General features: G+C 41.1%; 1 protein-coding gene across 2 annotated transcripts in view; it reads left to right on the top strand.

Moving 5' to 3' along the window:
- The window catches only part of B4GALT6 (beta-1,4-galactosyltransferase 6), a 69,454-nt gene that overhangs the window by 27,155 nt on the left and 28,746 nt on the right, over positions 1-13,553 (top strand). The window contains exon 3 of one of the 2 annotated variants that reach the window (XM_025931240.2): positions 4,193-4,306. In XM_025931240.2, coding sequence (XP_025787025.1) covers positions 4,193-4,306 — 114 coding nt within the window. Of the gene's footprint in view, positions 1-4,192; positions 4,307-13,553 lie in introns of those variants that run through there. The other variant, XM_086682681.1, reaches the window with a different exon arrangement.

Below are 13,553 nucleotides of genomic sequence, written 5' to 3'. Positions count from 1 at the left end.
AATCGATTAACATGTACTGGCTCATTTAAAATTTAACACTTGATCGCAAATAGATTGTGATATTTCTAAGCACACATTTGATTTCAGAAAAGGGTTTTTAACCTCTTACCTGGCTTTCTGAAGCACCAAATGTAAATACATACTGTATGTAATACTTTTGTAAAGAAATTACACACTGTTATGATCAAATGATGCTTTGCCTTATAGCTACAGAGTTAGTCAAGTTTAGAAAACAAGATGTAATCAGTGAATAATTACTGAAGCAGAGGATAGTTGTCATGCAGCGTTGGAAGCGGTAGGTTTGTTAGAAATAACCCAGCACACTTCCTCGTTTGATAGATGCAGGGTCTGAGACACCACAGGCAACATACCATAAGGCAGTGGTAAACAGGCAAGAACTCTCACTGAGTTTCTGTACCTGTTTTAAGCTGCCGTTTGTGGGAAAAACTACGCCCTTGAGGGTCCTTTTTCCATTAGTCATAAGGTCCTATGAGAGCTGAGGAGGGGACCTGCCCAGCAGTTTTCATTCTGTGTCTCTCTTTCCTTCAGGTGTGGCTCTAGAAGAGAGGAAGAAGGCTGGGGGCCCAGAACTCATTGTGTTTTCATCCATCCATTCATTAGATGAAATAATGTCTATATTTTACAGCAGTTGTGGTAGATCAGTCTCAACTGCATCTATCATGCATAACCTTTTAAAACTGCTCCTGATTTTGAAAGCAGTGGTTCTACTTGATGGACCTAAGCACTTTTGTGGGAATAATGATTTTGTGGGTTTATTACAGTATAGTCTCCAAAAGCTTAAATTGTTGGCTGTATTATCAGTTGTGAGGTGTTCATTTACAGTAATTTTTTTTACCATGTTGTAGATACTTTATTAGATACTGGAAATCAAAGGCAATTTGATTTCAAAAAAAAGATATTCAGACTAGTGGCAGGGGTTGAGTGGATGGATTTATACATAATACATTGGGATGACATAAGTCCCACTGGACGCAGTACTCAAGGGGTACAGAGACGTTTCTGTAAGTCTGGCAATGAGTTGAGACCCTTATGATCATTTGTGATGATGTGGCCAAGAATAACATGTTTAGCTCCAAAACTTTGTGTTTAAAGGAAGTGAATATATTCCTGTTGTGTGTCTTTGAGGTTTGTTTTATTTTTAATGGTTCTTTAAAAACTGATGCGAGGGTACTTTGCGAAAGACTCAGTCATTCTAGCACTAAAATAAAAAGTGAAACAATCCTCCAGACCTCCTGTTGCCACCAGGCTTCCCAGGGGGAGCTATCGTTAACAGTTTGTTTTACAGAAATGTCTAGAGAGTTTATAACTTCTGTGAGTTGGATGTAGATTTATAGAATCATAGCATGTGGCTAAAAGAAGGAGCCAGACATTAATTACAAGAAATAATAAATTATGCACAATAAGAAAATACTCTTATTTAAAGTTAACTACATGACATGAAGAAATTGCTTGGGAATTTTGAGAATGTTAATATTTATCTGCCTCAGGATTATAAGAAAATGAATCTTCTGAACACATAAAGGCCAGGGACAACCTTATTTATCTGCTGTTTTTAGCTCCTACAAATGCATAGTGTATAGTAAATGCCTACTGTAGTACGAGTCCCCATAAATGAAGAAAAGTTTTTTGAATATAACTTGAAATTTGATCTATATCTGGATATATTTTTTAAAAAGCATCTTGAGGAGGGGCGCCTGGGTGGCTCAGTCGGTTAAGCGTCCGACTTCGGCTCAGGTCATGATCTCGCGGTTCGTGAGTTCAAGCCCCGCGTCGGGCTCTGTGCTGACAGCTCAGAGCCTGGAACCTGTTTCAGATTCTGTGTCTCCCTCTCTCTCTCTGACCCTCCCCCATTCATGCTCTGTCTCTCTCTGTCTCAAAAATAAATAAAAACGTTAAAAAAAATTTAAAAAAGCATCTTAAGGAAAGAATCAGAACTTTAATGGACTTAACACTTGTTTTATGTTCAGTATCTTAAATCATTCAGATATATATGGGGGACATGTAGGGTGTGGACTGCTAGAGGGGTCTCCATGCTCTTGGTGTGTCCCTGGGCTTACAAAACAATTAATGTCCAGTAAACGCCCCCTCCCCTTTGGGTTGGAGGATTTTCTTTGTTGAGTGCTTTCCAGGGCTCCTCTGGAGAGAGAGGGGCATTGGGAGGATTCTGTCGCTGGGGCTTTCCAGCTTCCTGGTGGAATAGGCCTTAGCAGTTGTACATCTTATCGTGGGGTTTCCTGGCAGTAAATGCACTTCCCTTAAAACCTTCCCCGTGCCCTGCCAAATTCATAACTGGGATTTCCATGTAGTCCTTTAGAATTGGACCTTCTCCTCCAGCTTCTGTCTTCTCCTTGGTACCAGATCCCCTTATACCTCCTCTTGCAGCCTCTGCAGGTCCCGTCCAGCAGGTGTGCCTGGGGGTGGGGAGAGTCTCTTTGCTCGGAAGTGCCATCCTAGAGCCCGGGCTGCATCCCTTGTCAAATTCATTTTGATGATGAGTGAATATCTATGTTAGGCAAAAAGTATGCAGGTGTTTGGTATTTGATTATTCTAATATAATTCATATTCAATTGCCAGGATTCTACCATTTTTCCACAGTAAGAGGGTTTAGCTTTTCCAGTTTAGTGAGGTATGTGATTTTTACCTTTCACCTTTTGCTTGCTGGTCACTGACAGACAGGCCTCTTTTTGCAGTCACATGCCTCTTCTCCTCTTTCTTCTCTCTTTTCATGCAGACCAGTTCAGATAGGAATAACTCTTTCAACAGAGCAGATTACTGGAGATTGAGAGAATGTCTTTGCATTTTCCTAAAGTGTCTGCTAGAGCTTCATTTCCTGTGGGGACACGGTTTATGACCTAGGAGACAGACAGTAGTTTGATGAGCTGTTTCCGAGTCTTGTCTCTTACTGCGTGTTGGTCTCATTCTCTTAGACTGGCCTCATTTTACATAGAAGTCATGGTTCTCAGGCCTGAATCTCAGAACCTTGTTACAGAAAGGGCCGAAACATGATCTCTTTGGTTCCAAGTTCAAAATTCCTAAGGTTCTAACTGTCCCAGGTTAAGTCACATGCACATCTCTGAACCAGTCACTCATAGCTCTAGTCAGTGAATATATATATGGGCTCCAGATTGTTCTGAGCATTTCTCTAACTGGAACCTGAAAATGGCTACATGAGGTAGGCACAGGTGGGAAACTACATTGTCTTGCCCTGTGCCACAAAGCTAGGGCATTTTGGAGCAAGGATTTGAACTTCCCATTTGACTTTGGCACCCTAACTAGTGCCCTGTATGCTGTATAACTTGCAGTATCTAAAAATAATGGACCTAACATGAGATAGAGCTTCACAGCTCCCCAGGGACTGCAACCTGCTATTGAGAATGAGTAATTTAAAGATTTAAAATGGGGGGCGCCTGGGTGGCTCAGTCGGTTAAGCATCCGACTTCAGCTCAGTTCACAATCTCGTGGTTCGTGAGTTCGAGCCCCACGTCAGGCTCTGGGCTGATGGCTCAGAGCCTGGAGCCTGCTTCCGATTCTGTGTCTCCCTCTCTCTCTGCCCCTCCCCCGTTCATGCTTTGTCTCTCTCTGTCTCAAAAATAAATAAACGTTAAAAAAAAATTAAAAAAAAAAGATTTAAAATGGACCGTATTACAGAAGTAACTTGAGTGGTAAATCTCAGTTTCTTAAGTGTGGGGTGGTGAGAAAACATTACTCCCACCCCTCTGCTCCATGGTTACTAGAAGCACTGTGCTGTGACGGTGTGGTTGTCCAGGATACCCTTGGCCATTTGACGGTGGAGAGGATTCCCTGGTATACTTTCACATTCCCTTTTGATCTTGCTCAGCCAGGGGAGGGATGGGAGCAGGTGTTCTCCTATGGTTACAGATAAGCCTGCTCTGTATGTATGCACAAATCTGGCCAGGCTGCTCTCTAGACTTTTCCCCAGTTCCCTTGGGAAATCATGCTGAGAGGTCTTTTCTAGCAGCAGTGAAGGGTGAATGGGAGAGTAGCCACGGCAGCTGCGTTTGCTTTTCTCTAGTTCTTTGTAGATAATTGCTTTTAAGTACTTCTGTAGATTGCATACTGTAGGCCTTCTCACAGTGGTAGTGACATATTTCGTACTAGGAGCAAAGCAAAAGGCAGTTTTTTGGTTGTAACTTTTTTCTCTCTCTCCAAGATTATCCTGAAGGCAATAATTCAAGTGATTATCTTGTTCAAACAACAACATATCTTCCGGAAAACTTCACATATTCACCATATCTCCCCTGCCCAGAAAAACTGCCTTATATGCGTAAGTGTCATCTAATTTTGACTTCACTGTTTGCTTATGTTATAATAAAATAATACAAATCATATGGTTTGAGCACACCATGCTCAGATCATTAACTGTGGGTGCTAATGTTCATGTTATGTAGCATGTTACTTGATATTTCTTTTTTGGACAAAGCATTTTTTTGGGGTGGGAGGGAGATTGAAAAGTTGAAGAAAAAGCTTATCGCTTACCCAGAAGCAACCTCTATTGTGAGTTTGATATGTGTTCTTACAGGTTATTTAAAAAATTTTTTTTACAGAAATAGGTAGACAGTTATAATGTCTCAAAGGTGTTAAGAATTTATATAAATTGTCTTAAGATTACAATTATTTCTAGAATTTGCTTGCTTAATTAAAAAAAATTTTTTTTAAATATTTATTTTTGAGAGAGAGAGAGAGCGCCAGCATGAGTGGGGGAGGGGCAGAGAGAGAGGGAGACAGAATTGGAAGTAGGCTTCAGGCTCTGAGCTGTCAGCACAGAGCCCAATTCAGAGCTCAAACTCACCAACCGTGAGATCATGACCTGAGCTGAAGTCGGACTGAGCCACCCAGGCGCCCTTCCTTAATTTTTTTAGAACTATCCACATTGATACATATAGATCTACTTATTTTCCTTAATTACTGTATTGTACATGTTTGAATAAGGGTACTCCATTTCATTTACCTTTTTCCCTGCTGATGGAAATTTACATGGTTTCCACTTTTTTGCTATCACAAAGTAGTGTTATTGGGAGCAGCACGGTACAGATTTCTCTGCATGTGGTACATATATGCTTGAGGGTTCATCCCTAGAACTGGAGTTGCTACATAGGCTGGCTTGGTTTTGCACCAAAGGAGCTGTACCAGTTTATTTTTATTTTTATTTTCATTTTTTTCAAGTGCTTATTTATTTTTGAGAGAGAGAGACAGAGAGCACGTGAGCAGAGAAGGGCAGAGAGAGAGGGGGAGAGAGAATGCCAAGCAGGCCCTGTGCTGTCAGCACAGAGCCCATTGCGGGGCTCAATCCCACTTACTGTGAGATCATGACCTGAGTCGAAACCAAGAGTCTGACGCTTAACCAACTGAACCACCCAGGTGCCCTGGAGCTGTACCAGTTTATATCCTCAACAGCAAAGCATGAATGTAACTATTTTGATATTGATAGACTTTTAAATTTTTGCTAATGTGATAAAAATATATTTTCTAATTTGTTAGATAAAAAATGACATCTCATTGTTTGGATTTTCACTTTTCTCATTAGTAATGGGTTTGAGTAACTTTTGATGGGTTAGTGAGTGGTTTTGAATTTTCTCTCCTGTGACTCACTCAGTTGTGTGCTTTATTGATTCCATATTGGTTAATTGGGCTTTTGTCCTGATTAATGGAAGTTCTTTACATATATTCCAACAGTGACCTATTGTCTGCTGTATGTATTGTATAACAGCTTTTCACAGTCCTTGGCTTGTCTTTTCATTTTGTTTATGGAATCTTCTGTTTTATAGAAGTTTAAAGTTACAATATTTTCAAGTGTATCAATCGTGTTAAAGTTTTTGCTTTTTCTGTCTCAAGAAAGCTTTCCATATTACTCCAAGGCCGTACAAATACTCTTTTATTTCCTTCTGATAGTTTTACCATTTTGTACTTAACTTTTGTGTATGAGATAGCAACAAAGATGGTGTATTTTAAAAATATGTATTTTTAAAAATACATATTTTTTCAAAATTATGAAAACAGTACATGATCATTAAAAAGCCCACTATAATCACTCAGAAGCTGCAGGGCTATCATTTTGGCATTTTTTTCTTTGTATGTTTCCCCTCCCCCAATTTTAAGCATGCTCTGTACAGATAAGCTTATATGTTGATTTTTATGTAATTAAAAAATTAAATAAATATCCTTTTGAATTGCTTATTTATCCTTGGGTTCTAAAGCACTCAGTATCAAAATGTGTTTTTTATGTCTTTACATAAGTATTCTTTCTTGAAGAAATTGGCCTTTGCCTATCATATTTATAAACTGAAAGTTTATCGTTGGTAAATTGTTGAAATTATATATTTACAATCAAAAGTCTCCTTTCAATGTCATCTAAGGCCATGGGTCTCAAATTTGGGGGTGCATCAGAATCAGCTGGGTAGTCTTAAAATTCAAGTTGCTGTGCTCCACATTCGGAGTTTCAGACTCCATACATCTTGAGTGGGGTCTGAGAATTTTCATTCCTAACAGGTTCCTGGGTGCTGGTGATCCTTGGGCCACACTTTGAGAGCCACCAATCTAGAGTACGTCCTACTCTAGCCACCAACCTAGAGTAGGCTATATCAGGCCTGAGGAACTTTTGTGATTCTTGGTCCCAACCTCTAAGTGATTTTATTAATCTGACAGGGGGCATGGGTATTTTAAAAAAGATTCTCACTTGACTCGAATCTTCCTGTCTCTTTGCTGTCTTATAATAGAGAATGAAGCTATGATTTTTGTGGCCGTGTATTTGTCATTACTTTGTTATTGCAGCCCTGGTTTTCTAAAAATGAATGTTTTTGTCTGTGCAGTACTGAAACCACTAAGTAATGTTCTGTTGAAATATTGATTACAATAATTTCATTTTCATAATTTGCATATTCAAGGGTTTACAGTCTTAGGAAATCTTTCTGTTCTTGGTTTAGTTGCCATTTTCTTAATTACTGCTTTATGGGTACTAATTAAACTCTGTTTAAAAGCATCTGCCTGCCAGGCCTTCCTACTAGCACTGCTCTCCTCCAGCCCAGAACTTGTAAATGTCCCTGTCGTGGTGCTGGAGAGACTCTGTCAGGCCTGCTGCGCACTCACTGCCCTGTCACTGAATGTCCTGCTGCTACTGCTCCTTATCACTGCTTCCGTCAGAGTCTTCTTCACAAGAGAGGATCACACTGGTTGGGCGAGCCACCTTTTCACAGAAGGCCTCCTCATGGGCTGCTGGCTTTGGGTCCAGCACCACCCCCATGTCGTAGTTAGAAGATTGGTCATGTACAAATAACTACTTAGAACGGGGCCGTGGGAACAGCCAATATAATGAGGCTTCTTCCAAGAGGGCCTTACTTGAGCCATCCAGGAGAGCCCCTTCACTGAGTCAAGTGACCTCTGCAAAATAGAGCCTCACTTCACCTATCTGTAAACTAGGGAGTATTGTATCAACTTCACAGTGTTGCAAGGATAAAAAGAAGTGCAGTGCTTTAAGCTTGATAGACATTAGTTTGATATTCTCTTTCTTCCTCACTGCTTTGATGGAGCTACACATTGTGATGATCAAGGGAATGAGAAACCTGGGAGAAATGGGTGGAGTTAAGGGGTTTTGTACTTAACTATGTATCCCTATTTTTTTTTTAAGTTCACAGGATTATTTCCCATTGAAAATAGAGAATGGCATACCAAAATACCTAAGTGCAAAATCTTTTTATAATATCGCACAAAATAATTGAATGCAGTATCTCCCTAAATAATAGTTAAATGAAGTCCGTGTAGGGAGAAGATCTACTTTGATGAAAACTGTCCAAGTATGAATGATACTTAATTTTCCTGTAATTTTCACCAAAAGTGAAGTTGAGGCTTAACATTGGTGTGTTTGATTATCTAGCTGTAGCTTCTTTTTTATTTTTCTCTAGTGGAGCAATGGGACTGCCAGCACTGGATTACCATAGAGATAAACTTGTGGCTTTTCCAGTTGGAATTTAGATAAAATGGATTTCATGGATTTCAGCAATATTTTACATTCAGTCAATTATACCGTAAAATCTATTTTATAAATTTTTTTTAATGTTTGTTTATTTCTGAGACAGAGAGAGACAGAGCATGAGTGGGGGAGGGGCAGAGAGAGAGGGAGACACAGGATCTGAAGCAGGCTCCAGGCTCTGAACTGTCAGCACAGAGCCCGATGCGGGCCTTGAACTCAAAGATCACGAGATCATGACCTGAGCCAAAGTCAGACGCTTAACCAACTGAGCCACCTAGGCGCCCCTGTAAAATCTGTTTTAATGTGTGTTATTTATACAATATGAGTGACTTCTTTGTCACTGTTAGTATTTATAGATCCTCCAGAGGGCTAATCCATTTTCAGCTTTCTTAAATTTATGTGAGACTCTCCTTGCTAACAAAGTAAAGTAGAAATTTCACTTTTTCCAGACCTAAAAAATAACAAGCGCTTAGCGTGGATGGTTTGATTTTTGTGAGTGAAGCAGAGTGGGGAAAATGTCATTTGTGTACTTTGCATTAAAATGAAGGTAGACTTGCCTGGAGTTTTCCTATCTCTTAATTCTTTGAACAGAATACATTTCCAGTAACTTTCATATATTTTGTCCTTACTGTTTGTGGAATATTTCCTTTATGGTTTAACCTTGGTAATTGCTATAGTTGCTAGACTTAGGAATATAACAAAAGCTATAAGGACTTTTTGAGATGAATTTCAATAACTCAAATGAAAATCAGGAGAAAGGGACAAGATAAGTACACTTCAGAGAAGTTCAAAGAATATGTACTATGACAAACCATCATGCACATGTGTACTGTAAAAAGAGATGGGAACCATTTTCGAGTAAACCATGGCTGCACATGTAGTGGCCTTGGGTTGTTCACAGGGGCAGGCAGAGGAGACACGAAGCTGAATGGCCCTGTGTCTAACAGCCAGAGCAGGTAACACGCTCACAGAAAAGCAGCGTCGTAACTATGAATGGGTTATTATGTGATGAAAGGGAACCTATGGTTCATTCGAAAAGGAAAAGGGAGATGTCAGTGAGAGGGGACATTGTAATTGGCTCTTGCAAGATAGTTCACTAGTAGCTGAGGTAACAGTGTCAGAGCCTGAAGGGTTCTGTGAGAATGGAGGGTTGTCTGCTGTGACCAGGGTGGGAAGTGAGGCTGGACGGGGAGGGGAGGGGCCTTGAGGGCCATGTGGGTTCCAGGAGTCCCTGGGCATCCATGAGATAGGCCTCAGAGGGAGCAGGGCCCTTGAGCATATATGCAAAGGGTTGATTTGTGGCCTGTGTGCCTATCCCTAGGATGAGTGTGCAGTTTTCAAAGGGTCTGGGGCAAAAAAGGATAAAACAAAATGAACAAAGACCACTGCTTTAAGCAGATGAATAGTGTGACTAAGATGGTATTCAGAAAGATTATTCTGATGAGAAGTGGAAAAATGGATGAAAATGGGAAAATACTAGAACCTGGAAGACCAGCAAGGAGCTTTCTGCCTGGGCCAAGAGGAATGACAAGAGCATATGCCGAGGCTGTGGCATTGGAGAGAGGACAAGGCACCAAAAAGAAGCTCTAGGGGTGCCATCGGCTAGATGTGGTGGCCAACCAAGGGATCAGGGTTAATGAGCAAGTTTCTGGCTTGGTGATTGCTAACTGAAATAGTAATGGAGGATAAACATCACATTTGGAGAATAAGGAAGTTAATGAGGAAGTTAGGCTTGGGCCTTGTTTAAAGCTCAGGAGAGTTAATTTGGGGTCTGAATTTCATCAAAGAGATCTGGGCTAGAAACAGAGGAAGTGAGACTGGAATGCTAAGGGTGGGTCCCTGGAGAATACTGGCACTTGTGGGGGCAACGGGTAGTCAGTAGCAGAAGAGAGAACTGTCAGGGACATGAAGGAGTCAGGGAGCAGTGTCCCAGAGGCTAATGAGGACACAGTTTTGAGGAGAGAATGTTCTCTCTTGTGACATACCTCAAAGCAGATGGAATGAAGACCTGTGACAAGCCATTGAGTGTGGAATAGAGAAAACAGAGGCGACACCAAATGCAGTCTCAGTAGAGGGGTAGGGTAGGGTGCAAAAGACACTGTCCGGAGAAGTGACTCAGAGGGATATAAAAACTTGTTGGTTAAAAAAAAAGTGTGGTGGGAAAGGGAAGTAGAATGGAGGAAGGTATCTGGAGGAGGTGGGGGCAAGGGAAGAACTCTTTAGGAAGATACGGACTTGAGCAAGTTTTGGGGAATTCCAAAGAGACTCTCGAGATGGTAAATATAAGGAAGCAGAAGGGAAGTATCCATGGAGCCAGATTCTGGAGAAGTTTACAGGAAACAGAAGTAGGTTCAAGTCAAGGAATTAGTCTTGGAAAGCAAGAACCTCTTCTCCCCTGATGCAAGAGTGTATATAGTTCATTGGGAGATGAGGTGGAGAAAGTTAAGGGGGTTCATGCCTATTCAGTGTTCCTGATAAAGTGGGAGGCCATATACATATGAGAGGTTGGCCAGGAAGGCGGGACTCAGTGGTGGGCAGTTCCCGCAACTGAAATGTGTTCATGTCCAGCTGTGTGGCCACAAACATGATTCAGGGGTGTCTACTGACATAGGAGCTTTGAGAATGGGTCCAGTAACCTTCATTCTAAACAGCTATGCCTCGTGATTCTTAGCCACATGACCAAAATTACTGAGCTGCTTATTAGAAGACCAGATAGACCGGGCAAATGAGGATATAGCAGAGAGAAATTTAAGCCAGAGCTGACTGGCTTTCAATTCTGACACTGCCAGTCCTCCTAGGTAATGGTGATGCTTAAGGTATGAATACAGATCAGAGTTTATAAGGATGATGTACTAAATAAATAGAAAGAAAGAAAGAAAGAAAGAAAGAAAGAAAGAAAGAAAGAAAGAAAGAAAGATAGATATACAGGGGAGGGGAGAGTACCTCCTGGTCAGTAAACAAGGCTGGATATTTGAAGGTGGTACAATTAAAAATCACAAACTTCAAAGGAGGTGAATTCATGAAAGAAGGAAGTAAGTGTGTGTGTGTGTGTGTGTGTGTGTGTGTGTGTGTGTGTGTTTGTAGAGTGTAGCTGTAAGTCTGCAGAATACTTTCTTTTATCCCCGGCTCCAAGACTGTAGACCTAGGAAAGCAAGCATTTGGCACAGTTTGAAAGGGAGAACACTTTTTCATTTAAGATGAGGAGTAGGGTGGTATTCTAGGGAAGACACTGAAGTACAGTATATGGAAGCTTCTTGGCAATGAAATGGTTCCAGGAAACATTTGAAATCACGGGAGGAGTATATGATATACCATATTTTCTTGACAAGATACATTATAAATTTCATAACAGCTTTTTGGGAACAAGAAAGAAGCAGTACATTAAATGCACACATTGTAGGGTGTGTCCCTGTGTCAGGATGCGAAAACATAAGTCAGTGCATATCTCAGAGTTGAGGAAATACAATAATAGTTGTGGATTATGACACTAAAGGAGATGGTCAGTTTATCAATAGCTGGGGACTAAGAAAACAGTGTGGAAGACGTGATAAAGGCTGCGGGGCTTTCAAGGGGGGACCAAAGGTTCATTGGGTGGTTTATGAGGGAAGGGTGAGGACAAAAAGCAAAGACTGTTAACTGGAGATTCAGGTAGTCATTCAGAGTAAAGTGAGAGAAAACTATAAGCAAGGGAAGAAATTGGGTGTTAAGAGCTGTGTGTTGTGACCAGGATTAGGAGATGAGAACTTGGGCTGTATGGAGGCTGTTTTTTTGGGTCATTTACGTGTGGGACACCTGTTGCACAAATGGCTTACAGGCATATTTTAGTACCTGGTAGAGCCAAGGGGTGGAAATAAAGTAGGAAGGAAGCAGAAAGAGAGGTGAGACAAGATTGGACATGGCCAGCTTTGCCATTCCTACCCATTCATCCATCCATCCATCCATCCATCCATCCATCCATCCATCCAGTGTCCAGGCATTGCACTTCGCATTGGTGATGTGTGGCTAAAAACCACTCTATGTTTAGAATACTTAGATTTGGTCACTTCAGGAGTAGTTGAGTAAGAAATCGTGTGTGTAAGTAGGCATAAAATTCCAGAAGTTGAGAAGCCTAAGTAGTTCCCTATTGGGAATAGGCAGTTTCTAGTGTTGGCCTCAAAGGAGGCAGTGGGTGACTAGGGGGGTGTGATGCCTGATGTAGCTGTTTAGCCTTGAGCTGTGTGTGCTCAGGCAGCAGCCCAGTGGGAGTGGGAGAGAATGTGTATCTTAACATAACAATCCATTTTTTGACTTTGGAGAGGAATTCACCCGATGGGATATTTCTTTGGGAAATTCATGTCTTTCTCAACACTGTCAATCAGATCTTTGGGTTGTGCACATTTGAAATCCTGAGGGCAAAGTGGTGATAAAAATCAGAGTATCCAGAATTAGGCTTTAGATACCAAAAAATAGGTATAGGCCCTGAACTCAGTTACAGGAAGCTGTGGATTTTTAGAGAAAGCAACTCTCTGGCTAGAGATAATATGCCTTACATTTTACTTGAAATGTAAGAAAATGTAAATATAGGTAATTCATATGCATTGACTATTATTTTAAGAATTAGTTTTTTTTTTTTCAACATTTTTTTTTTTTTTTTTTTTTATTTTTGGGACAGAGAGAGACAGAGCATGAACGGGGGAGGGGCAGAGAGAGAGGGAGACACAGAATCGGAAACAGGCTCCAGGCTCCGAGCCATCAGCCCAGAGCCCGACGCGGGGCTCGAACTCACGGACCGTGAGATCGTGACCTGGCTGAAGTCGGACGCTTAACCGACTGCGCCACCCAGGCGCCCCAAGAATTAGTTTTAATAGAAAAAGTAATATCCTAAGTCATGTGATATGTTGTAGTCCACACTACCATGAGCATGTGGTTTGGGCCTGCACACACCTAACGGACCCCAGACCCATTTAGGTTTCCAAACTGGGTGGCATTATCACATGTCTTGCTAATTCAGCATTAGAAAATTATAGTAAATACCATATATAACCAATGATGCAACTAAGTTTTTCTCAACACATAATAGAAGTAGTTTGGCATCAGGCTTTGTTGACAAGACTGATGGGTACCTTACAACTGACTTTTGTTCTTCCACTTGACCTGACCCTCTCATGGACTGGCAGCCCCGATTCTATTCAGGCACCGAGTTCTGCTCTTTCCTTTTAACTCCATCCAGTTCCACCTTCCAAATAGTGACAATCAAGATTTGATAGATTATGTTATTTACACTTGTGTGCTGATTGGTGGCACTGCTGGATAAATTGATTTCAGAGACTATATTTTTGACTTTTTAATTTCTTTTTTATTTTTTTAAAAATGTTTATTTGTTTTGAGAGACAGGGAGAGAAAGCGTGTGTAGGGGTGGGGCAGAGGAGAGGGAGAGAGAGAGAATCCCAAGTAGGCCCCATGCTGCCAATGCAGAGCCCAACATGGGGCTTGATCCCATGAACTGCGAGATCATGACCTCAGTCGAAATCAAGAGTTGGACGCTAAACCGCTTAACCGACTGAGCCAC

Source organism: Puma concolor, chromosome D3 (assembly GCF_028749965.1).
Source record: "Puma concolor isolate L17-30 chromosome D3, mPumCon1.1.hap2, whole genome shotgun sequence".
Classification (NCBI taxonomy): Eukaryota; Metazoa; Chordata; class Mammalia; order Carnivora; family Felidae; genus Puma; species Puma concolor.
Note: the sequence above shows the minus strand (reverse complement) of the source record. Positions and strands in the feature narration are given on the sequence as shown.